This window comes from Centruroides sculpturatus, unplaced genomic scaffold (genome assembly GCF_000671375.1).
Source record: "Centruroides sculpturatus isolate CEXI.00-Female unplaced genomic scaffold, Cexi_2.0 scaffold593, whole genome shotgun sequence".
Taxonomy (NCBI): domain Eukaryota; kingdom Metazoa; phylum Arthropoda; class Arachnida; order Scorpiones; family Buthidae; genus Centruroides; species Centruroides sculpturatus.
Window position 1 is genome coordinate 81893 of NW_019384877.1, and position 24029 is coordinate 105921.

Genomic DNA, 24029 nt, shown 5'->3' on the forward strand with positions numbered 1-24029 from the left:
GGACAACTGAAAAAACGCAGTTGAACATTAAAACTTTAAAATCTATACTAAGTGTAAAATATAATTTGACCAATTCATGTGAAATTATTCATGTGAATCTATTGCAAAGTATTCACTTGGATCAAAAATATGACCGTGAAAGAAAATCATAATTTTTTTAAATAAAAAATTTAATTTGATTAAAAATCATGATGTTCAAATTATTATTTTTTACAAATATTTTTATAGTTACCAATAATTAATAATAAATACATTTTTGTACAAGTATATGAATGTATACAATAAAATATATATAACTAAATTGTAATTCTCATTTCATCCCATTTGTCCCGCTTTGTCTCAATGAAAATGTGGTCACTTTAATCATTCCTTACTTTTCTTCCCTCTTCTCACTTCCTCTAATACTCTTCATCCTTCTTTTTCAAAGGCTATGCCATAAGGTTCAACCGTCTAACACTTTTAAACATAACATATCATATATATTTTTCATTTTCACGTGTTTTTCATCTGTTAGGCTTAGATGTTAGGCTTAACCAGCTCAGTTTCTGTTTTGGCGTTAGTTTCTTTGATTTAATCAATTTAATTTTACTCCTTTTCAACTTCCACTTGATTACCTTCTTGTTTTTCTCTGGTTTATTTTGTAAATTTTCAGTTTTTAGGATGTTTTTCAGTTAGACCTAAACTAAGACAAGACTAACTAAGTTATATAGTTCTCTTTTTGTAGTTAATTAAAATTGCACTTACTAAACCTTTATTGTCCAGTACTTGTAAACTATTCGTAAAAACAAACGTTTTCGGCCTCAGACGAGGTCTTCTTCAGGTTAAAATAATTGGATTCCATTCTTAGAATGAATGTTTAGTTTTGAATTATAATCGAATTCATGCGCGTGTTACGTATCGTCATCGCTTTGTTGTTCTTCGCATACGTAACGCCAAGCATAAGAAAGCATGGTGCCATCTTTGGTGTTTATACATCTCCCTGTTCTGCCAGCTTTGTAGATTTCCAAGGCTTCAAGTGCTCTGATGTGGTCCGTATTAAAAGCTCTATTTATTAATCTATCAAGCTCTATTTATTATCTATCAAAAGCCAGATTAATAAATCTGGCTTTTGATAGTTCTGCTTGAATATCCGGGTCGGTTGCGTAGGTGGATAGTGCAGTGGTGTAACAAGCATGTTCTATGTCATATTTGTGCTCCTTAATTCTCTGTTGGATTGAACGCTTCGTGGAGCCGATGTATACCATTTCTTGTTTAAATCAATCATCTTTTACAGGAATACTATATACCCCCGGAGCTCTAAGATCGTTCTGTTTGTCTTTTGCATTATGTAGTAATTGATATATACTGGGGGTTCTTCGGTACACTACCCTGGTGTTCGTTTTAGTTGCAATTTCTCTATATAACGCTTGAAATTGTTTGCTGTATTCAACGATGTTGCATCTTCTGTTTAAATCTTGATTAGCATTTTGAGTAATGGGTGCCTCTTGTGTTTCATGTGTTCGTAAATAGGCATTTGCCAGTCCTCGTACTAGTTCTTTTCTGTATCCATGTGCAACTGCAATGCGTTCTATATTTTGTAACTCAGTTATCGGGTCACTCCACTTAGAAGGGTGCGTAAATGCTCTTCTAACCAATGCCCGGAATGCTGCGATTTTATAATTGTACGGGTCCACTGAGTTTGCCAGTATAAACCATGGGATGTAGCTGGGTTTATAATATATACCCGTATCAATACTTCCACCATTGAGCATGATGTTGATGTCCAAGAAGTGTGCATTGGTGGTAGTTAATTGATCTAGTTTCAGGGTCAGCCCGTATGGATTGTTGTTCATGTGGCTCAAAAACTCATTGATGTGTGGTTTCGTTTTCCCAGGATAAAGACATCGTCCACATATCTCTTATAATTATATTAGAACTATACTTTGGTATGACTGTTTCTTCCAATCTACGTAATACCAACTCACATAAGTCGCTAGACAGCGGGCTGCCCATGGGTACCCCTCGTTTTTGTAAATAGGTCTTGTTGTTAAATTGGAATATGGAGTTGTAACACATAAGATGCACTAATTCCAAGATCTGTTTTCGATATGTAGATGTTCTAAATTTGTTCATTAGGAGATCCCTTAGAGCGCAAAAGCAAGGTTGCAATTTGATCGAAGGGTATAATGATTCAAAATCACATACTGTGATGTGGGCCAACTCCGTTACACATGTTTGCCTTAATATTTTTATAAGTTTTTCGGGGCTCTTGACATTTAGATCGTAATTCCTCATATGGTCTGATGCAATGTTATGAACCACTTTTTCAAGAAGTTGTGTTGGAGACCTGGCCTTGTCCAAAATGGGTCTAAGAGAAAGTGTTTGTTTCTGTGTTTTCGCAAAGGCGAATAATTTAGGTGTGTCTGGTGATGCCACTACCGTCCCTTTCAATTTTAGCTCCTTGGCAAGCGATGTTTTTGTAAAGCGTTTGACTTGAGCCTGTAGTTTGTAAACGTATCCGTCGTTAATCGGCTCGCATTCCGTATCGTTGATGTATTGTTGCATCAGACCTCTATAGGTGGTTTCTTTTAACAGTACTAATGCTCTGCTCTTGTCCGCTTTTAAAACGATGATGTCTTCTCTGGCTAGCCATTTTTTGGTTTTTTGTAAACATCGTCAAAATCCTTCATTTTGGGTTTTGTTGAGGCCGGAACAGATTTCGAATGTGGCTCTCCATCTGTAGTATTCTTTGTGGGTGTCCTTCATGCCCACGATCATCTTTTCAATATGTGGCATCACACTATCCAAGATTGGCTTTCGGGTACCTGGAGTGTACATTGGGCCATTCACTAATATGTCAAGTAGATAATCAGGTGGAGATATGGTATCCCAACATACTAGTGGGATTATAGGTACTTCTTCACTAAGCGGTCTCTGCTTTTTTAAAATCCAATTCATTTTCTTCCTGTACTTTACTGTCAGGTTCTTCTCTAAAATTTCTTGATATATAACGGCCCTTTTGTTTGCTTCCTGTAACGTTGATACATTTTGCCCAAATAGAATATTTTCTTCTTTAATTAGTTTATTGAGTTTGGAATATATGCATCTTCTTGTTGTTCTAATTGCTTTCCTCAAACAGAGATATCTTAACTTCAGTAATAGGGACTCACATCCTTTTGGGAGATGTATGTGGTATATGGTCATAGGGAAGACACCTTTTCTCTGGCATTCTAATAAGAAATCCAATTTCGCTCTAGCCCTAGTTAGAGTTAGCACCAGTTTTTTGTATGCGTTGTATGTGTTTTCAGGTGTTTAGTTTCCCCTATAATTTTGGTTTTTCTCAGTCAACTAGTTTGAGTTTATCTGGTTTTCTGATTTTACTGCATTGCAGTATTTTTAGTTTTTCAGGTTTTTCTGAGTTGTTCTTCAGCCTTTTTGGCTGTAAATTCATAGTTAGGTTTTACTAGGCCAGTTTCAACTGCTTAGCCATTTTCATAACTCTTTCAGTGTTATTTAGTATTTTGACTTCTTCCTGGTTTCTGTTTTTTGTAGTTAATTTTCCCTTTGTAATTCATTCCCTTATTAGGTGCTTTGTTCCCCCTGTTAGTTTCATCTTTCTAGGCAACCCCATTTTCCTGTTTTTTGGTTATACTGTTTTGCAGTATTTTAGTTTTCAGTTCTGTTCTTTTCCTTGGATTTAAGTTATAAGTTATTAGTTTTAAGGTAGCTTAAGTAGTATAAGGGTCTTTATAGATGGTGTGTCCATCTAGTTCTGGAAACACTGGTGCAGAGAGCCCATGCTCGAATGTCTTGTCCATCCGCAAAAAACTTAGGGAACTCCTGGACGTTGTTCTGGTTAACTGTCCAGAAGAATGCATATCTGGTGTTTGCAAAGAACAGAGAATCAAAATTTGTGAATCTGCTAATTATCTGTTTGTTTTAGCGTACAAAACTATCTGTGCATCAGCTCACCGTCCCAATAATGATGTCGACATAATGAACAGTTTAATCAGTGAAGCAGTTTCCAAATCTTACACTCTTATTCACACTCAAATTCTTTAACTTTATAAAGTCATCACACCTTAATACTGAGAAAGCTCATTTATTCTGCTGAACAAATGTTTTCAACTCATTCTATGGGTCATTATCAGGCTAAAGACGTTCAAATCAATAGCTTTTCGAATAATATATTCAAATTTTAAGCTTATATTATTTAAAACATATGCTGTAATTTGAAATCGAATTAAGTAAACAAGCATAACAAAATTAATACAATAAATAAGAATAAACTAAATAAAATAAAATAGAATATAAAATATGGTAACCCCACACAATACAATATATAAAAAAATTTTTTGTAGTATCTCCGGTTTTTATTGAGCCTGCGAAGCCATCTTCAATATATTTCAAAAAACTGGGTATTTAATTACGTATATAACAATCTTTATAACACTTTTATATAATGGACATGCTTTCCGCAGCATGGCGCGCAATTTTTTTTAACTAGATCCCAATGATTGAAATGCACATCAAAGATACTTTAAATTTTTTAATAATTTAAGATATTTATGTCATGATCTATGTGAAATCAATTGATTATTTATTTGGATATGTTTCAAATATTTTACATATTTTCAATTTTAATGCAATGTATTTGAATTACGTAGTTAAACGGAACTTTTAAAACCATTCTATTCTACTAGCCATTAGTTCGATACCATCAATATCTGAGGATGTCTATTACATATGTAAAGAGAAAAACCTCTCTTCCTCTAAATAACTTTGGCCGCGAGTCGCGCTGTGATCGGCACGAGTCGAAACAAAGACAGTATGGCGGAACCGATATATTGTGAAACGGAATAAGAACTTTTAATGTCGTTTCTTTGTTATACAGGTAAGTGCCGATTACATTTTAAAACGGAATGTAACTTTAATCTAACAAAATGAAAAAAATATCTTTGTTATACAGAGCAACACATTTTGGTCCAATTCCTTTGTCGAGTCGTCTCTCGGAAGAATATAAAACCTTATAAAACGACATTATTGTTTCTAACTCTAACTGAAAAATGGAAAAACTTTGCTTCGAGTTCACATTGTTACCAGGAAGTGATGGAAAATCAAACATTCATGGTATAACTTCAATAGCCACAAGTGACAATAAAGTGTATGTAATACCAGAAGAACTACGTCCTGCGGATCGTCATACAGGCATAGTAAAAACACACGCCTTTACTAAAGTGAAGAAAAGTTTAGTAAAAAGATACCAAATAAGAAAGGTGTGGATTACATTGAACGGGGAACTTAAGAATACTTACCTAGATGAGGATGGAAACGTGCAGTTTGACGGTCAATTTTTAGAAGAATTAAATCAAGAGCCTAATATAGCACGGATAGAAGAAACCCATACATTAGGAAAACTGTTTGAGAAATTTATGGAAAATACGCAGGAAAATAGACCGCAAAACTTAAAAAATGTTGCAGAACGATTCGTACTGGAAAAATTTACAAGCAAAAATATGAATGCAAACAAGTGGATTAATGTTTTTGAAAAGGAATGCACATGCTTTGATGTAAAAACAGATGAGAAGAAAATTGAAATGTTGAGGCTGTTTATGGATAAGAGTTGTGCAGATTGGTACAGTTCCATGATTGTAAAATTAACAATCAATGCAGAATGGTTAACGTGGAAGCAAAAATTCTGTGAGTCTTTCGCAAACAAGGGATGGAGCCCCGTCACTGGTGCACTATTATTTAAATATAGAGAAGGTTCATTGTTGGATTACGCTATAACAAAAGAAAACCTTTTATTGGAAATGAGAAGATCAATTGATACAGGTACAATGGTGGATCTTATTGCAGCTGGTTTACCAGAATTCATTCTAAATAAGATTGACAGAGAGGCAATAGAAGATACAGTCAGCTTGTTTAATGAGGTGAGCAAGTATGAACACATGATAAAAAGAAAAAACTATGTACCAAAGAGGAAATATGGTAATGCCAAGACAAATAATAGAAATGAAGAACGTTCCCCATGTAAAATTTGTGAAAAGTTAAATAAAGGTCTTCGCTATCACCCGGAAGACACATGCTGGTTTAAAGTAAAAGAGGATGAAAAAGAGAAAAAAAATACTAGACATGTGAACAATACAAGAATAGGAACTGAGTTAAACGAGATGGATCACAAAAAACGGATAGTAACGCCATTAATAAATGTCAAATTACTACTAAACGATAAATTAGAAGTATATGGGATTTATGATTCAGGTTCAAACGTGTCTCTGATTAATTCTAAATTACTGAAACTAACAGGAACAGAAAAAAATTTGAATGAAGCAAACCTAGTAACAATTAATGGTGTTAGAAAGACAAGTGGGTTGACAAATTTAAAAATAAAAATCTTTGAATTGGAAAAATGGGTAGATGTATATATAATTAATGAAAAAAATTTCGATTATGATTTTCTGATAGGATTAGATTTGATAAAAACATTCAGACTAATTCAAGATGAAAATTTAAAAATAACTCAAAAATTAAATCAGAAAAGGGAAGAAATTTGTGCAAATAGAGAAATCAATGCAGAATTACATACTGAACAAGATAAAAGCTTATCAGAAGAATACAAAATAAATTTTAATGAACATGTCATAGTAGAAAATTTTCAAATGAAGATAAATCATTTGAACGAAGATGAAAAGACAGAAATAAATAAACTAATAGAAAAATATAAACCAGTTTTTGCAAATGACAAATATGATGTTGGCAAAGTCAATGGATATGAAGCACGGATAGACCTAACAGTAGAAAAATATTGTAGTAAGAGACCTTACAGATGTACAACTGAAGATAAAAAAGAAATAGAAGAACAAATAACAAAATTATTAGATAATAAACTGATAGAAGAATCATACAGCCCATTTGCCGCACCTGTTACTTTAGCATTTAAAAAAGAAGAGAAAAAAAAAGTCAAGGATATGTATAGATTTCAGAGATTTGAATAAAATCGTAGTACCTCAAGCCCAACCATTTCCATTGATAGAAGATCTATTCATAAAGACAAGAAATTGCAAATTTTTTTCAACTCTTGACATAAACTCTGCATTCTGGTCTATTCCTTTACGAGTTGCAGACAGGAAAAAGACAGGGTTTGTAACACAGGAAGGACACTATCAGTGGACATGCCTTCCCTTTGGATTGAAGACCTCGCCAGCAATTTTTCAGAGAATTTTAAGTAATATATTGAGAAAGTATAAACTAACTGATTTTGCAGTAAATTATATAGATGACATACTTATATTTTCAAGAACTTTTGCTCAGCATATACAACATTTATCACTATTATTGGAGGCAATTGGGAAAGAAGGTTTTAGATTAAAATTTACAAAATGCACATTTGCATCAGACTCAGTGAAATACCTGGGACATATAATTCAAAATAATTCAATAAAACCAGTGAAGGACAACTTAATCTCAATAAAGGATTTTCCTACACCAAAAACTCAGAAAAATGTAAGACAATTTTTAAGGAAAATTAACTTTTATCATGACTACATACCAAAAAGTGCAATAATTCTAGAGCCATTGCACAATCTACTCAGAAAGAATCAAAGATTCATTTGGTCAGAGGAATGCCAAAAGACATTTGAAACGGTAAAAAAAACTATTATGCTCTCAACCAGTTCTGGAGATTTTCGACCAAGATTTACCAATAAACATTTATACTGATGCTTCTTTAGCTGGTGTTGGAGCCATCTTAAAACAGATACAACCTGATGGAAAAGAAAAACCAGTGGCTTACTTTTCAAAGAAATTAAATGGAGCTCAACAAAAAAAGAAAGCAATATACTTAGAATGTCTAGCTATTGCAGAAGCAGTGAGATACTGGCAATACTGGCTAATTGGCAAATCATTCACAGTTTATTCAGACCACAAACCACTGGAGAACATGAATTTAAAATCAAGAACTGATGAAGAATTAGGGGATTTGACATACTATCTATCACAATATGATTTTAAAATAAAATATGCACCTGGAAAACAAAATTTGGAAGCAGATTGCCTTAGTAGAAACCCAGTGTTAGAATCAAATACAAATACAGATGAACAATTAAAAGTTGTAAACCTACTTAAACTAGAAGATATTGTATCAGATCAAAATAAAAATATAGATATACAAAAAAAAAAGCAAATTGATTCAAAAACAACAATTATACTTTAAGAAGGTTGGAAAAAAAGAAAAGATATGGCTTACAGAACAATTCAGTGTCAAACTATTGGAAAATTTACATGAAAGCCCTGTGCCATATTGGAATCAAACAAATGCAGAAGACAATTAGTCCATTCTATACAGCCAAAAATCTAACAACTAATATAAAAAAAGTTTGTAGGAGCTGTGAAATTTGCATAAAAAACAAATCTAGGGGACATAATAAATATGGATTTATGTCTCATCTAGGCCCAGCTACAAAGCCTTTTGAGATAATGTCCATTGACACAATTGGAGGTTTTGGAGGTTTTGGAGGTTCAAGATCAACAAAAAGATACCTACATTTGCTGGTAGACCACTTTACAAGATATGCATTTATTAAAACATCAAAAACACAGAGTGCAAGTGATTTTATAAAATTAGTCCAGGACATAACAAAAACAGAGAATATTGGTATGATCCTTACTGACCAATACCCAGGAATTAATTCGGAAAAATTCAAGAAATTCTTACAAGACAAACATATACCTATAGTATTTACAGCAGTAAATGCACCATTTTCAAATGGCCTGAATGAAAGACTAAATCAAACATTAGTAAACAAAATTAGATGTAAAATAAATGAAAGAGGAAAGAAGAAAGCTTGGACAACAATAGCACAAGAATGTGTAAACAAATACAACGAAACAAACCACTCCGTTACAGGTTTTTCACCGAGATATCTTTTATATGGTACAGATGTTACAATTTTACCAAATGAAATAAAACAAGATATATCACTTAGTGACTGGGATAAGGATAGAAAGACAGCATTAGAGAATACAATAAAATCACACAATTACAATAAGACATTATTTGATAAAAGGCTAAAATACTGTGAATTCAATGTAGGAGACATGGTGTATGTAGAAAATGGGAACAAGTTAAACAGGAAAAAGCTGGATGAATTGAAAGTAGGGCCATATAAGATTATTGATAAAATTTCAAATACAATATACAAGATAGATACTGGACACAGAAAAGCTGACCCAAACCTCTACCATATTACAAAACTTATGCCAGTTCCTGTATTGGAAGACAGTGAAATGGAAGATGGTGGAAATGATCAGCGAAAATTATTCTGAAAATTTTCTTCCCCAGGGGGGGGAGATGTAAAGAGAAAAACCTCTCTTCCTCTAAATAACTTTGGCCGCGAGTCGCGCTGTGATCGGCACGAGTCGAAACAAAGACAGTATGGCGGAACCGATATATTGTGAAACGGAATAAGAACTTTTAATGTCGTTTCTTTGTTATACAGGTGAGTGTCGATTACATTTTAAAACGGAATGTAACTTTAATCTAACAAAATAAAAAAAATATCTTTGTTATACAGAGCAACACATTTTGGTCCAATTCCTTTGTCGAGTCGTCTCTCGGAAGAATATAAAACCTTATACATATATATGAAAACGTTTGTAGCAAGAATTTTTCTGTTTGGTTATGAACTGGTGATGGTTTATTTGGTGAGTGTTATATAATTTTATTCAGCCTGCTGAATGTATCATCTTACGAGTTCTTTCTGATTACATACTTCCATGCCATAGGTAAAATGGTTGCATCTTTATAGTTTAAACATTTTTCTGTTAAGCTAGATCTGTAGATCTCACATTTCTCTGTTGTGGATGCAAGCATTGGTGAGTGCACCATTGCAATGATTCTGGCCTCATCCCATTTAACCATGGACCCATTCATCTGTGCTATTTTTGATAATGCTGTTGTATTTCGGCTTTTTGCAATGTCATACTTATGCTCTTTCACCCTTACATTCAGGTTTCTATTTGTAACTCCTATATATTCTTTGTCTATTCCCAATTGGTCGTTCATGTACGGTATTGCATACACTCCTGGTTGTTCTTTCTCTTTAAGGTTTTCTTTGTTGTTTCTGAGTAACGTATACAAGGTTGGAGCTCTTTTGTATACAATATTAGTGCTTTTGTGATTTGCAATTTCTTTCATAACTGTGGATAGATGTTTATTATATGTAAACTTCGTGATATTGGTGCATCCATCAGGTTTTTTCTTTTTGCCTTTCCTAGGATCATTGTATGCAGCAATTAGGCATTCTGCTGTTCTTGCTCCAAATCCCAACACTTTTGCCACTTCTTTAATTCTATTCAGCTCTTCTATCATATCTATCATGTTAGAGCAATACAGAAATGCTCTTCTGATTACAGTCCTAAAGGCAGAGAGTTTATATGCAATTGGATCATGAGTAGGCTTTATATACACTTTTGTGCACAGTGATCCATTCAGAAATGCAATGTTAATGTCCAAGAAATGTAATTCATTGTTACTAATCTGTAGCCAGGTTCAGTTTTAAACCATGCTGGTTGGAATTCATTTGGCTCAAGAATTGTATCTTTGTGTCGTTCTTCCATACAATAAGCACATCATCAATGTATCCTTTGTATAAGATTATGTATTCATTAAAGTTGATAAGTATGGTGTTCTCCATTTTTCTTACAACCAACTCACAGAGCAGGCCAGACATTGAGCTGCCCATCAGGACTCCATTAAATTGTGCGAAGGCCAGTAACACTACCAGAAGAGAGCAAACATAAGATCGCGCATAATGCATTCTCTCAACAGTGCCCCATAATCAAATGCATGAAAACACAAGCTGCCAGTAGGGTTAGCTATGAATAATACACCCCTTCACAATATGAACACAGGCAGCTATAAAATAATACAGATTAATGCACAGAAATGCAAAGCTGCCTGCTCTCTCCTCATTCACACTTCGAATGTACTGCATACAATACAGACATCATCATGATCCAAGAGCCCTACACTATTAACAACATGATAGTCAGGTTTAATGCTGGAAAGTCTATCCAGCTCAGGACCCTGGCTATCGCATCAAGGCTAGTATTATCATCAGGAACAAAAACATTACCGCCTGTCTTGTCTCCCAACACACCACAGAATACATTAGCACCATCTGTGTTACAAACAATAACACACACCTTTGCATATGTTCTGTCTACATTCCAGACACCACTAACATTGAGATGGCCATTGAAGACATTCATCACTTCCTGAACTCATACAAAGATAAACCTATCCTAATAGGAGGTGACCTCAATGCCAAGTCTGCGACCTTAAAAGTGGGTTGGGTAAAATGGATTTATCCAATGTCTATATTGTGAATCAAGATTCCTGATGAATGTATATCCTTGCGAGATAGAATACGAGGTCTTTGAACTACTTAATTATATTTTAAACTTTATTTTGTATTTGCATCTTATATTGTACTTGTATCTTACTTAGTATTGCAGTTTATGTTGTACCTTGTCTCCTAAAGTATATTTTGTATTTTATATTGTAATTTGTATCTTTTGCATTTTATACTGTATGTTTTATAATGTATTTTGCATTCTATTTTGGACTTGTATCTTATAACGTATTTTGTATTTAATCACTTGGCTCTGTATCTTATGCTTATGTTACATTATTGTACCTAATGCACAATATCTTGTAATCTGTATTTTATATTTTGTTTTGCTCACTGGGTCAATCTTGTGCCATTTCATCATTGTATACTGTACAATATTTTTATATACTGTTTGTATTTTGTACCTTTTGTTCAATAAATGCGGGGCAGATGCTCATGACTCTTCCACTTTCACCATCTATCCTATCATTCTTTATATTTCACCTTTGCCTCTTCTCCTAACTCCTTATCACACTATCCTCTCACTTTCAAATGACTTTTGGTTAGGTTCTTCTATTTCATTTATACTCACTTTAGCTTTACAGAGCTTTGTGTAATGACCTACATTTTGCACTTATTACACACTGCCTTACGTGCAGGGCAATTTAGTTTAGTATGTTTCACAGGTTTTCCACACCAATAACAGGAATTTGAAATATTGTTTCCAGTAAATGAATTGTCGATAGCTTCCAGCTTCGAAAATACGTTCTCCCTACATGCAGATTTGCCTAATGCATATATGTTATTCCCAATATTGTTCTTAAAAGCTTCTTGCTGCTTTTTCACTGTTTCAGCATGTCTCACAGTGTTTATTGCTTTTTCCAGAGTTAGTTCCATTCTGTTTCTAGTTGCAAATGTTCCAAAACCTTTTTGTCTCTAATGCTGCAAACTATTGTCCCTAATCATTTCATCTTGAAACAAAGCAGGGAAATTACATGTTTTAACGAGACTATATAATGAAGTTACAAAGTTCTCCACTGTTTCTCCTTCTTCTTGAAACCGAGAATAGAATTTATATCTTTTGTATATAACATTTTTAGTTGGGATAAAGTACTTTTCAAATGCCACCTTAACTTTGGAATAGTCATTTCTATCCTCTTTTGAGAGACTAAATGATGCCAAAATTTCCTTGGCTTTCTGGCCCATTAAGTATATTAAAGAATTTACCTGGTCAGCTTTTTTATTATGGAGTCCAGATGCAGTTCAAAATCATTCAAATTGCCCTATCCATGCTCTTCAATCTTCAGGATGAAAATTAAACACTTCTGGCACTACAATGTGATACATAATCCTTTATGCTGCAACCATGTATTATAAATGATTTAGTAATATGGTAATACTGATCAGGTAACACAAACAACTCTATTCACATACAACTGAACACTGGTACATCTCACTGGTTCTCTGGAGCTCTAAACATGGTGGTCTCATTTCCTGCCACCATACATTCAACCCATGTTGCCACCTCCCACACGTATACATTAAATTTAATGTTTAATTATTTTAATTTATTAACATATATTACACCTTTCAAAATGTATCAATCACAATCCTAACATCCTGTACAATGAGGAGTAATATAAATATTTCATCATTCACATGCATTTTGTAGATTTTCTGATAAGAAATAATTGTCTCTATCAGTCAACCATCATACTATATATAAAAATTAAAAGTATACTAATAGTTATATTTTATAAAATTTTCTCAAATTTTTAACTTTCTGGACTTTTACAGTAATTAATTTTCAGTTATTTAAATAACTGAATTATACTTAAACTGGAAGAAATGCGACAAAAACTAAAAATTTCACACTTTATTAAACTTATGTTGCTGGAGTTGCTTTAAACTAAGCCATTTTCAACCTAATTTGATGGGCTTTCCTCAGTTCTCAAATACATATAGATCAGTGGTTCCCAATTAGTTTTTCCTGTGTACCACTTCAATAAAGAGCTAAAACTCGCGTACCCCTTAAAGCAGAAATCCATATTAATCCATACTAATATTATAAATTTGAAGGCAATTCTGTCTGTCACCTTTTCACGTCTAAACTGCTAAACAGGTTTTAATAAAATTTGGCACAGATAGCTTACATGTTGGAGATGGACATAGGCTACATTTTACTGCGAGAAAATATCTTACTCCCACGAGAAAATTCGATATAATGCGGGCAAAGCTGTGGGTAGATAGCTAGTAATAAATAGAATAAGTTTTTCTTACATTTATTACCTTTAAAATACAATTCTAATAATAATGAAAATAACATAAGGTTATTTAATTTTGATGCGACAAATGTGCACGATTTTCTTTGCATGACTTTGTAAAATATGGTTGCTTTTTGGTCAGCTTCAGTCTCAAGTCATCTTCGAGTCGAAGCCGATGACGATGTTTAGTTTTCATGTTTGTCTTGGCCGAAAATCCGCGCTTGCAGAGGTATGTTGTGCAAAATGGTAGTTAATATTTTATTGCCGCTTCGCTGACAAGATGATAATGATAATTGTACAATTAACACAAATTGTGTTAATTGTACAATTTTTGTTTCTTGCTTAAGAATTTCATTTAGGTATTGTCACAAATGCATTTTTTTGATGAAATTTCGAGAATATTTTTAGTTATAAATAAACAAATTTGTGCATTCGACATCGTGTTGTAAATTGCCGAATTTTTGATGGTCCACCCATTATTCTTTTGGTTGCTTCATCTCATGCATTTAAATTTTAAATCGACCAATTTTAGATTGCCGCGCGTACCCCTGGGGGTACGCGTACCACTAATTGGGAACCACTGATATAGATCAAGCTAATTTTAAATAAAACAGAACAAATAAATTTTTTTTTATGTTGTTTTTTTTAAATTTCAGAATAAAATTACAAGTAAAAATAATGAATAGATATTAAATTAATAGATACAATTAATAAATTAAAAATTTGACAAGTTGTATTTCATAAAGTGATTTCCAAGTGATTGCTCAAGTGTCCACATTGCAGAAGTTTACATCTACAGCTGTAACTTCTTCATTTAGAAAGGAATAAATTTCAGAGGAATCATCAAAGTAATAATGCTTCTTGTTGTTCCTTGAAATCTTAAACACCATAAGACTGCATTTATAAACCAGGCTTAAGTTGTTCATTATTTTTACTTTTAATTTTGGCTTAAATTTAAATTTTAAATATATCCTTTTTTGTATTTTTAAATTTATTTGTTCTATATTCAAAATATGCTTGTTCTTTATCCATTATGTACTTGATAAATGAGGAAGATCTAACAAATTAATAAATACAAACATTTTTAACTTAAATTTATGTTGCTGGAGCTGCATTAAAGTGTGAAATTTTCAGTTGCTGAAATAACTTTCAATATCTAGAAGTATTATTAAACAGCTACAAAATAGCTTTATTATTATTTCTATTTTGATCAATTTGAGAATACTAATCATAAAAAATATAGTTTATAATGAAAGCTTTATACATAATTTATTTAATTATTCACTCAATTATCTGCATAATTATTTGATATATTTTAACTTACCAAATCTAATACTAGAGAAAATTCTGGACTGCTACGAGTTTTTAATGGGAGAGCTGGGCATCGAGCTCTCATTTCGGGTGTAAGTGGTGGTAGATGCTTAATAAAATAATATCTGAAAAAGTTTATATTAAAATTTTTACATTTCAAACTAGAATTACAATTCACAAAATATAATCAAATGTTAGCAACTTTTTTAAATTACAGGGTTCATAGCAGTTTGTCATTGTAAACTCTTCCAATATGTAAGCTGGAACTTAATATGTAATAAATCACACCATTCACACTTTTTCCAACAGCAACAATTGAATACACAATATTTTCAAAACATAAAAGCGACATTTAGGGACCCGCATCAGGTTTTAACATTAACTAAATCAAACATACATAATAAAATAAAAATTTTGAATACTTTCATTTTCTGTTGATGTCTGAAGCTTTGAAAATACAGTGGGTGATTGGTTAACAAACATAATCCATTCCAAGACTTTGTTCACTATCCAAATTGTTCTTTAACCGATTATCGATTTACCGTAATTTTTATGGAAATTTGATTAATTCGTTGTGGAAACCCCCAAAAATAAATAAAAAAATTATATACTTTCTATGTTTATTTACATGTAATAAGATACTAAAAGCAATCTCTCCATTTTTTCATAGATGGTACTGTACATCTTTGTTTCTCAGATGTGATTTTCGTTACTCCTTTAGATGCTCGAGTGTTCTTGATTATATCTTTCTTAGCTAAGATTGTGCCTATTGTAGACCTGTTCAAAGCCATACTGCCATCTTCTGCCCACTCTCTACCTTGGCTATTATTTCTTGCTTGGTTTCTAAGGTGAGCATGGTTCTTGACACTCCACTCTTTTTAGGTTTCATAATATTATCAATGTCTTTTTGAAATAAAAAGTTTAGAAAAGCTCTCACAAAAACTCAGGAAACAGAATCAACTAGTGCACACAAGAGTTATGTAAACATGAGGCCTAAATGAAATTTGAAATTTTGGTGTTAAACTGTTAACAAATATCTGATAGGACAAACTCTCACCTTTAGAAAATAAAAACTGACACAAAACTTATAGTGTGCCCAACAGTCTTGCAAAAACTATAAAAAAACTATTTGTCAGAAAGATAAACAAAAAGCTGGAATTACAATGGAGAATTTCAAAGATCGGAGGAATAATATCAGATTGGTATCGGGTTGAGCGTCTTCTGCACTCTGAAAGGTTTCAGATTGTTAACTGGAGACAAGGGAAACCAATCAGTATTCATTGTTTTATGTCGCTTCTTTTTGTGTTTGTTCTGTGAAATGTTCGTTGTCTGAACATAAAAATCTTTCATGAAAGTTTTTGTTATCTGATTTGTTCACTGTCCAAACTGTTCATTAACCGATCATCCACTGTAGATATCTTCCAATTGTATGTTTAAGTAGATAGAGTTACATAACTGATAAGTAACAAAATCAATTAATTAAACAAGTATATGTTATAAACTAACTAGCAGATAAGCCCGGCATTGCTTGGGCAAAAAGTAACGATAGTGAAGATTAAGATTATTACATTACAGCCATTCTTATCCATTTTCACAGAATGCAAGAATTAGGTTCCCCTGTTTCCAGACTAATTAGAAAATTTTTAGATGGGTCTAAAATTATGTTCGATTTAACGCAAAAACCCGCATCTGCGCCTGTAAATCTTGCACATTGCTTTTTCTTAACACTTCCATTGTTGAAGCCTTAATCCTGTCCCTTTCCCCGTAGGGGGCAGAAAGGAATTTCAAAAAATCCCTTGTTATTAGTGTGCATTCTCGTGACGCACCCTAACTGTGTACCAAATTTCAAGTTTCAACTCCTAACCGTGCTGAAGTGCTCATATATACGCATGCCATCTGTCATAGGATAAATATACTATGTCAGAAACCTTTGCAAGAGTGTATTAAACAACTTCCCAAAGTTTCATGGCAATCGGGTAAATGGTTTCGTAATGCATGGACAGATAGACATACATTCATTTTTATATATATAGATAATATAAAATTCATATCACATTTTGTAAAGTAATGTAAATACATAGGGTAAATGTGACATCACGCTGACAAATGTACATACACGAGGAGAATAACTCAATATAAAAATAAGTTAAACATTTTTAGTGCTTTCAACACTGTTATGATCATCATCTTCAGGCACAAATATGAATCAAATGTTTTTCCGAACAAATTTTAAAATTACAAACAGGAGCATTAACCTAATAGAATGTAAAAATTTTTAGAACAAAAATATTTAAAGACTTATTTTTAAAAATCACATAACATCTATGCATATGGGCTTACATATGCAAAGAAAATGGAAGGTGTAAGGAGGTGGAGGAATGCAGTTAATTAGAATTATTTAACAGCTTATACAAGCTGATCCAAATTCCAAGTAACTCAAGGGTAGGGGAGTAGCATGGGAACAATAGTGTGATGAAGAGGGACTCCCAAATGAGCACCAGACCCTTTTCCAAGTCCCAGGGGGATTGGTTTTCTCTATGTTTCACAAATTTGGCAGTATTCCCCCTATAATCCCTCACAGTGCTTCAACCCCAGCAGTATGACAATAAGGCCATAGCTCCCCTTATAAGAAGGGCTTTTTAATACCCACCACCCAACTTATTACCAACTTTGAGCTTGATGCCATCCATTCAACAGTGTATGCAGCAGGCTATGGTACCACTAAGTACAAGCACATCCTAAACAGGGTTAAGAGGTTGATCTTCCCCTCCACTACTTTACAGAACCCAAGGGAGTAGACAGTAGTCCATCCTGCTTTACCATTTTGTGGTTGCCTGTCTGCCTGTATTTGCCATATTTTTAGTCAAAATGCCTTGTTCTTACACATCACTCCATGCCCAAGTCTACAGTGACTCTTGTGCAATGATAGGGATGCAATTCTGGTCTTGAAATGCTCAAGATTTTAGCGAAGACAACTACTGAGACACACTTTCTACATAGGAGCTATCACCAGGATGCTGTCTACTCGATTGTCTGAACACCAACACTCTGTGGCAGTGGGAAAGTGTGACACAGAGTTTTCCAAGATGGTTTTACAGCATCATCGCATCCCGCTTTAAAACCGTACTGTGTTGCTTAGGCGCTGTAGTGAAAGGGGTCTGGTGCTCATTTGGGAGTCCCTCTTCACCATACTATTGTGCACATGCAACTCCCCCACCCTTGGGTTACCTGGAATTTGGATCATCTTGTATAAGCTGATAAATAATTCTGATTAACCACATTTCTCCACCTCCCCATACCTTTATTCTCTGCATATCTAAGTGTACTTGTGTAGATATTCATATGAGCTTATTTCACATTAGTTTAGCTATTTATCAATATATGAGCTTAATTCAAATTAGGCATAAGAAGGACAAAAGAGACTACTTACACTATTGCATTTATTCTGACAGTAGGTTAGCTTTACACAGGATTGCAAAGTCTGATAGCTGCTTAAAACTCATCCATCTCATACACCACATTCTCAGACACTTAAACAACATTAGAATAGATTTCCAATGGGTCCCAGATCATGTGGGGGTTCTCACTCAGCAACAAGACCACTGACCATCTTGCCAAACAAGCTGCAAAGTCTTCAGTCACTAGTACTTTCAGTTACATTCCTACTTTGTACATCAACAATCATATCAAGAAGCAGATCTTCATTCTCTGGCAAGACAGCTGGGACTGTGACACCACTGGCTCACCTACACTTTCATCCCCAAGGTTGACACTACTGCAATTCTTTGCCATTCAGCCTCATTCAGCTACTTACGGGACACAGCAACTTTAAGCAATACATGCATAGATTTAACCTTGGGAACAATCCACAATGCAACTGTGGTGTTCAGGAGGACCAAACACCACTTCACTTAGTTTTTCACTGCAATAGGTACAATCACATTAGGGATAGTTTAATGAGAGCTGCTATTCTTGAAGGGTACAACTGGCCTTGCAACCCGCACCAATTCATTCACACGCATACAATGTTCCATCATCTACTCGCATTCATATCCCTTAGTGGGACTCTTGAGAGCATTCACTCCATGGACACAGATGGCAATTAGCTTTCCCTTGTTTTGTTTCAACTGTCGGTACATAGCTGCCTTTCAACTTTGTATTTTAATTCTTATTTTCTGTCTTCTTTTTCAGTCTAAATTTGGTTAGTCCTAGTTGTGTTAAATTAGGGACTCTTAGCTTGGTTTCCTATTAGGTTATGATAGGCTAGGGTTTGTTAGCTTTAGTCATCTGGTTAGGTTCATCCTAGGTTATGGTAGGTTAGTTTAGTTAGTGAGTAAGTTAACATTTAAAAAAAAAAAAAATAATAATTAAAATAAATAAAAAAATTTTGGGGCCTTGCTCATTTGTCGTCATGTTTGTTTGCTTTTCACACTGTCTGTCTAGCTGTTTAGTTGTATTAAGATTTGCGATCACATTCAGTTTTATTAGTATTAAGTAGATATAAGTCTTCCTACTAACAGCCACTTCGCACTAACTTCTACACTTAGCTATTTGTGGTGGCACTCAATTAGTGGCTACACTCAGGTTTTCTTTTAGAGCAGGGGAGGCCAACCTTTTGCATACCATGCGCCAAATTTTTGACAGACGAGTTCAGATGCGCCATATAACTCGAACACTTTTTATACAGTCTTACGTTCAATGTTAGGGTTGATATATAGAGATAAGAATAAATCTGCTTCGCTTAGGAGAGAAAAGGGAATAACTTAATTACGCAATTGAATTAATTAATTTATGACAGTTTATTGAAGCACCAATTTACAACAGTCAGCAATGATCTCCTGTATGAGAGGGTGATTGCTTCATGATTTCTGGTAGTGCTATAGCTGCCAGAGTCTCGTTTGGTGAAAATTACTCTACACCACAATTATTGGCACTGAGAAAGAGATCAGCTTGGAATAACTTTAATCACAATAAATGTTTTCGGCCATTTACAGGCCTGTAAACTGATCGGAAATAAAGATCGCAAGACTCAAAATACATGCACACACTGTAATTTACTATGTGGAGAATACTCATTTTATCCACAAAATAGACTGTAACGAATTGTGCAACAAATGAACTTACCAAGACAGATTATAAAAAATTTATTTTTCTATATATTATTAATCGCAAAAAAGCCAAATCTGGCAATTTTGCTCAGAACTAACTGAAACGCCACTTTTAACGCGTTTAGTTCTTCGCCCGAGTTAACTCGGGCAGGCTACATAGCCTTAGATAAAACTCGGTCCTTTCGGCCCCCCAAAAAACTTTTTGTTTTTTTTTTTTGAATTTTTGGAATGTTTTTTAAGTCTCCAAATTTTTTCAAAAATTTTTACCCGCACAAAAAAATTTTATTGCGATTTTAATTAGCCTTTGATAAGGCTCGATTAAGGCTGAATTGTTTTTTAATGGGATTTTTTATCAAAATTAATTAATCATTCTAAAGTTGTAGTGCACGGATTTTTCTTCGGTAAAGTTATTTAAAGCTGCTTTCTGATGTCAAAAACCACCTCCAATAGTTTTTTAATTTTTTAATTAATAGATTTTATTATATACAGGTTTAATTAAGTCGGGGGGTCAGAAATCGCAATTAAAATTTGATTTTTTAAAAATATACGGCGAGATAAAACTCACCCTACTTTAAACCCTTGTCCTCCCGAGACTTCTATGAGAATGTCCTGGAAAATGTGACTCCAGCTGTGTTCAAGGTCATCCAGCTGTGTAAACAATGACTCATCGGTGTCAACTTTCGCAGAAAAGCAAGACAAAGGAAAATAACGTTTGAAGCTTTTTCTTCAAAATTAACACATTTCTTTCGTTTTTATTCAGTTTTAAGTATTTTTTATGTTTAATTAAATTAATATCAAAAATTGCTGGAAACTTAAGGGGTTAATTGTCCAATGCGCCACCTTTTGGCCACCCGTTTTAGAGCCTTTGGGGACTACAGTCTTGCAGCCTAAAAACTGAATGCCAACATCAAACATAGAGGGTACTGTAGTCTTATGTATGCCATTCAGAGAGATCCTACCTTTCTCTACTGTCTATCTCCTCGCACGAGCTGGGTGATACTTCGTACAGTGAAGATGTGTGTTTCTGTGCTCCACAACTGATTTAGAGTATTTTTACTTTGTTAAGCCTAATTTTAAGCCTATCTGAGTCTGCTCTATACTAAGGTATAACTGTTTAGGGTTAGTTTAGGCTTAGGTAGGGGTTGGTGCTGCTGTGGCCAACCTGGAAACACTTACCGCGTCCTTAGTTTTCGGTCTTTGTCTCCCGGACAGTCTGTCTGACCATGTGTACGACACTGCCGGCACTCTGTACAGTATTCGAGCGCTTAATAAATTTGTTTTATTAATTGAAATCTGCAATTATTTGATCAAGACTCCAAACTGCTAACCCTAACTTTAGGCTTAGCCGTGGTTTGTTTACTTGGATATTTTTGTCGTCTTCTTCTCCATCATGGTAGTTGCCATATTGTTTTCATTGCCATTGTAGTGGAACACCGGCAGAAGACAGCTTAGTGCAGCCATCTTGGTTTTTCTTGAACTTGGCAGTGGATTGTGTGTGTGTGTGTTTACGTTTGTGCTCCTCTCTCTTGTGGATTATGGATTACGTGTTGTGCCTTGTGTTTGTGTCAGTGCTTACCTGTTTATTGTGTCTCCATTCAGATACAGGGTGAGTGGTCTTGCTTACCTAACCAGGGCTGTGTAATAGCAACAGATGTTTGACGAATACAGACAGTGTTGGGTCTCTGGGCACCAGCTGTCTGTTTTTGGTTGCTTGAGAGGACCCCCAATTGCATCATCGGTCCATCCATCCTCCCACCAATTACGCTAACCAGACCATAGCGTAATTGGCAATGCATTTGCACGGTAAGAAGTTGCGGGTTTGAGTTCCGCTTTGGGCCGATTCTTTTTCCAGTAATTCTAAATTATTATTTAAATTATTTAATTATTAAATTTATCAAGAAATGGCACCTAACATGTAACTCTAATGCCAAATTGTCTATTAAATTACAGTAGAGCGTCGATTATCCGAAAGTCAATCATTCGAAAGAATTCCAGTCGGCAAGTTTAAATTTTCACCAGTGCTGTGGCGCTGCAATCTTTGGCTATGTCTTGGGCTACTCAAATATTTTACGTTTTTGATACTAAATTAACTTCTGAAGTATAATTTTTTTATTGTTTTTATATTTTTCAATATGTTTATTTTGTTCGTACAAAATAAAAAAATAATTTTTAACGATACAATAGTCTTCGTTAGGCTTAACATCGACGAAAATTCAATGCGAAGTGACACGCAACGGAGAAAAATGTCAAGATTGGATAAATTAATATATTTTTTCGTACATAATCGATTATCCGAAACATCGATCTTCCGAACAACCCCAGTCCCCAATTGATTCAGATAATCGACGCTCTACTGTATTAGTATTATAGCTGTTTCTAGTCCAATAATATTCGGCTTTGGTAGATGGATAGCCTATGATTATTTTCAGGTTCCACTCGACATCCCCAACATTTCATAGGTCATCTGTTTATTTTTGGCAATTAGGGGGGAAGTTATAGCTAATTTAATTTTCAAGTTTCGATAGGTTCTAGCGGGCGGGGAAATTAACTTTAGGGGGCAGCAAGGGAGGTCACTTAACTTAGGGGGTGTAAATTTCGTATGTATAGTTTAAGTATTTAATTAGTTATGGGCATTTATTTTGGTTTTTCCCATTAGTTCTTATGTACTAATTTTGTATTTTGACCATTATTGTCCGTTGTAACAGTTATCTAATGGACTTTTAACGATACTCGTAACAGTTGTTGTTTTTTTCTTTTTTAATGGATCTTTTAGTATTTAATCTTTGCACCTGTTTGCATTCATTCATTTACTCTTAAGATTTAGCTTTACTTTAGGGCTAAGCAGCATTGTTTACTATTCCTTATAGTAGCCACATCATAGGCATGGCTAGTCATTTGTTTAGATTTATCTGCAACATTCTTATCTTACTTACTTTAAGGTCATTTAATTTGTCATTCAAGTAGCTAATTAGCATCTACTTTTCTATCTTTGAGTAGCATTGTTATTTTAGAGGAAATTGTTTTCCTGATTCAAAAACCAGGTCACCCAGCCACGTCCTGCGCCTCATATCGTCCAATTTCTTTAACGTCCCATATGGGTAAACTCTTTAAACATATGATTCTGCACCATCATCATCATTTTGCTATTAACTCAAACATTTTTCATCCTCACCACTTCGGTTTTCTGCCCTACCATGGTGCAGAAGAAGCACTGATCTTAATCCACCAACGCATCACAGTGGCCAGAGCCCAAAAGAAGTGAGTTTATATGGTAGCCCCAGTGGTGATATTCAGCGGGTTCGCACAGGTTCGGCCGAACCCATTGTTAACATTTCCAAAGTTTTCTGAACCTTGTTAAACACATGTAACATTTCTCAGTGGTTTTGTTTCTTTAAAAAATATATTAAAATATACGTATTATACTCTGTAACACTACTAAACTAGAGCCTTCCGATGCACCATTTGAGCAAAAAAAAAATTGTTAAGGAAAAATTTTCTGTTAGCGAACCCTTTGTTAAATATTTCGAATATCACCACTGGGTAGCCCTAGATCAGGGGTGGCCAACAGTTTTGCCCCCAGGCCGAATTGGAAAGAAAACTTTTTCCATGGGCCGAACCAGAGGTTGCCCTAGGAAGATTTTGAGGTGGTGCAAAATCTCATTGTGGTGTCACCCCGTAGAAACTAAATTGTACATAGAGATTACAGATACATTTTTCACATTATAATGCTCTATCAACGTTCTATGCTGTACTTAACAGATTTGTAATAGAGGGTTAACTTTAAACGCACAGTGAGTTGTTGATCTATTTTTTTTTCTTTTTAGGTGTCAAAATTTTTTATCAAACTATTCGGACTTGAATAGCTAATATTGAAAGATTGATCGTGGGCCACATAAATTCATTAGACGGGCCGGATCTGGCCTGCAGACTGTATGTTGGCCATGCCTGCCCTAGATCTAGCAAGGGCCTAT

At 34.2% G+C, this 24029-nt stretch overlaps 1 protein-coding gene across 6 annotated transcripts in view; it reads right to left on the bottom strand.

Annotated features, from left to right (window-relative positions):
• The window catches only part of LOC111630976 (CTD small phosphatase-like protein 2), a 149893-nt gene that overhangs the window by 60513 nt on the left and 65351 nt on the right, over positions 1-24029 (bottom strand). For all 6 annotated transcript variants that reach the window (XM_023375147.1, XM_023375148.1, XM_023375149.1 and 3 more), the window contains exon 7: positions 14964-15075. In XM_023375147.1, the coding sequence (XP_023230915.1) occupies positions 14964-15075 (112 nt within the window). The remainder of the gene's footprint in view (positions 1-14963; positions 15076-24029) is intronic.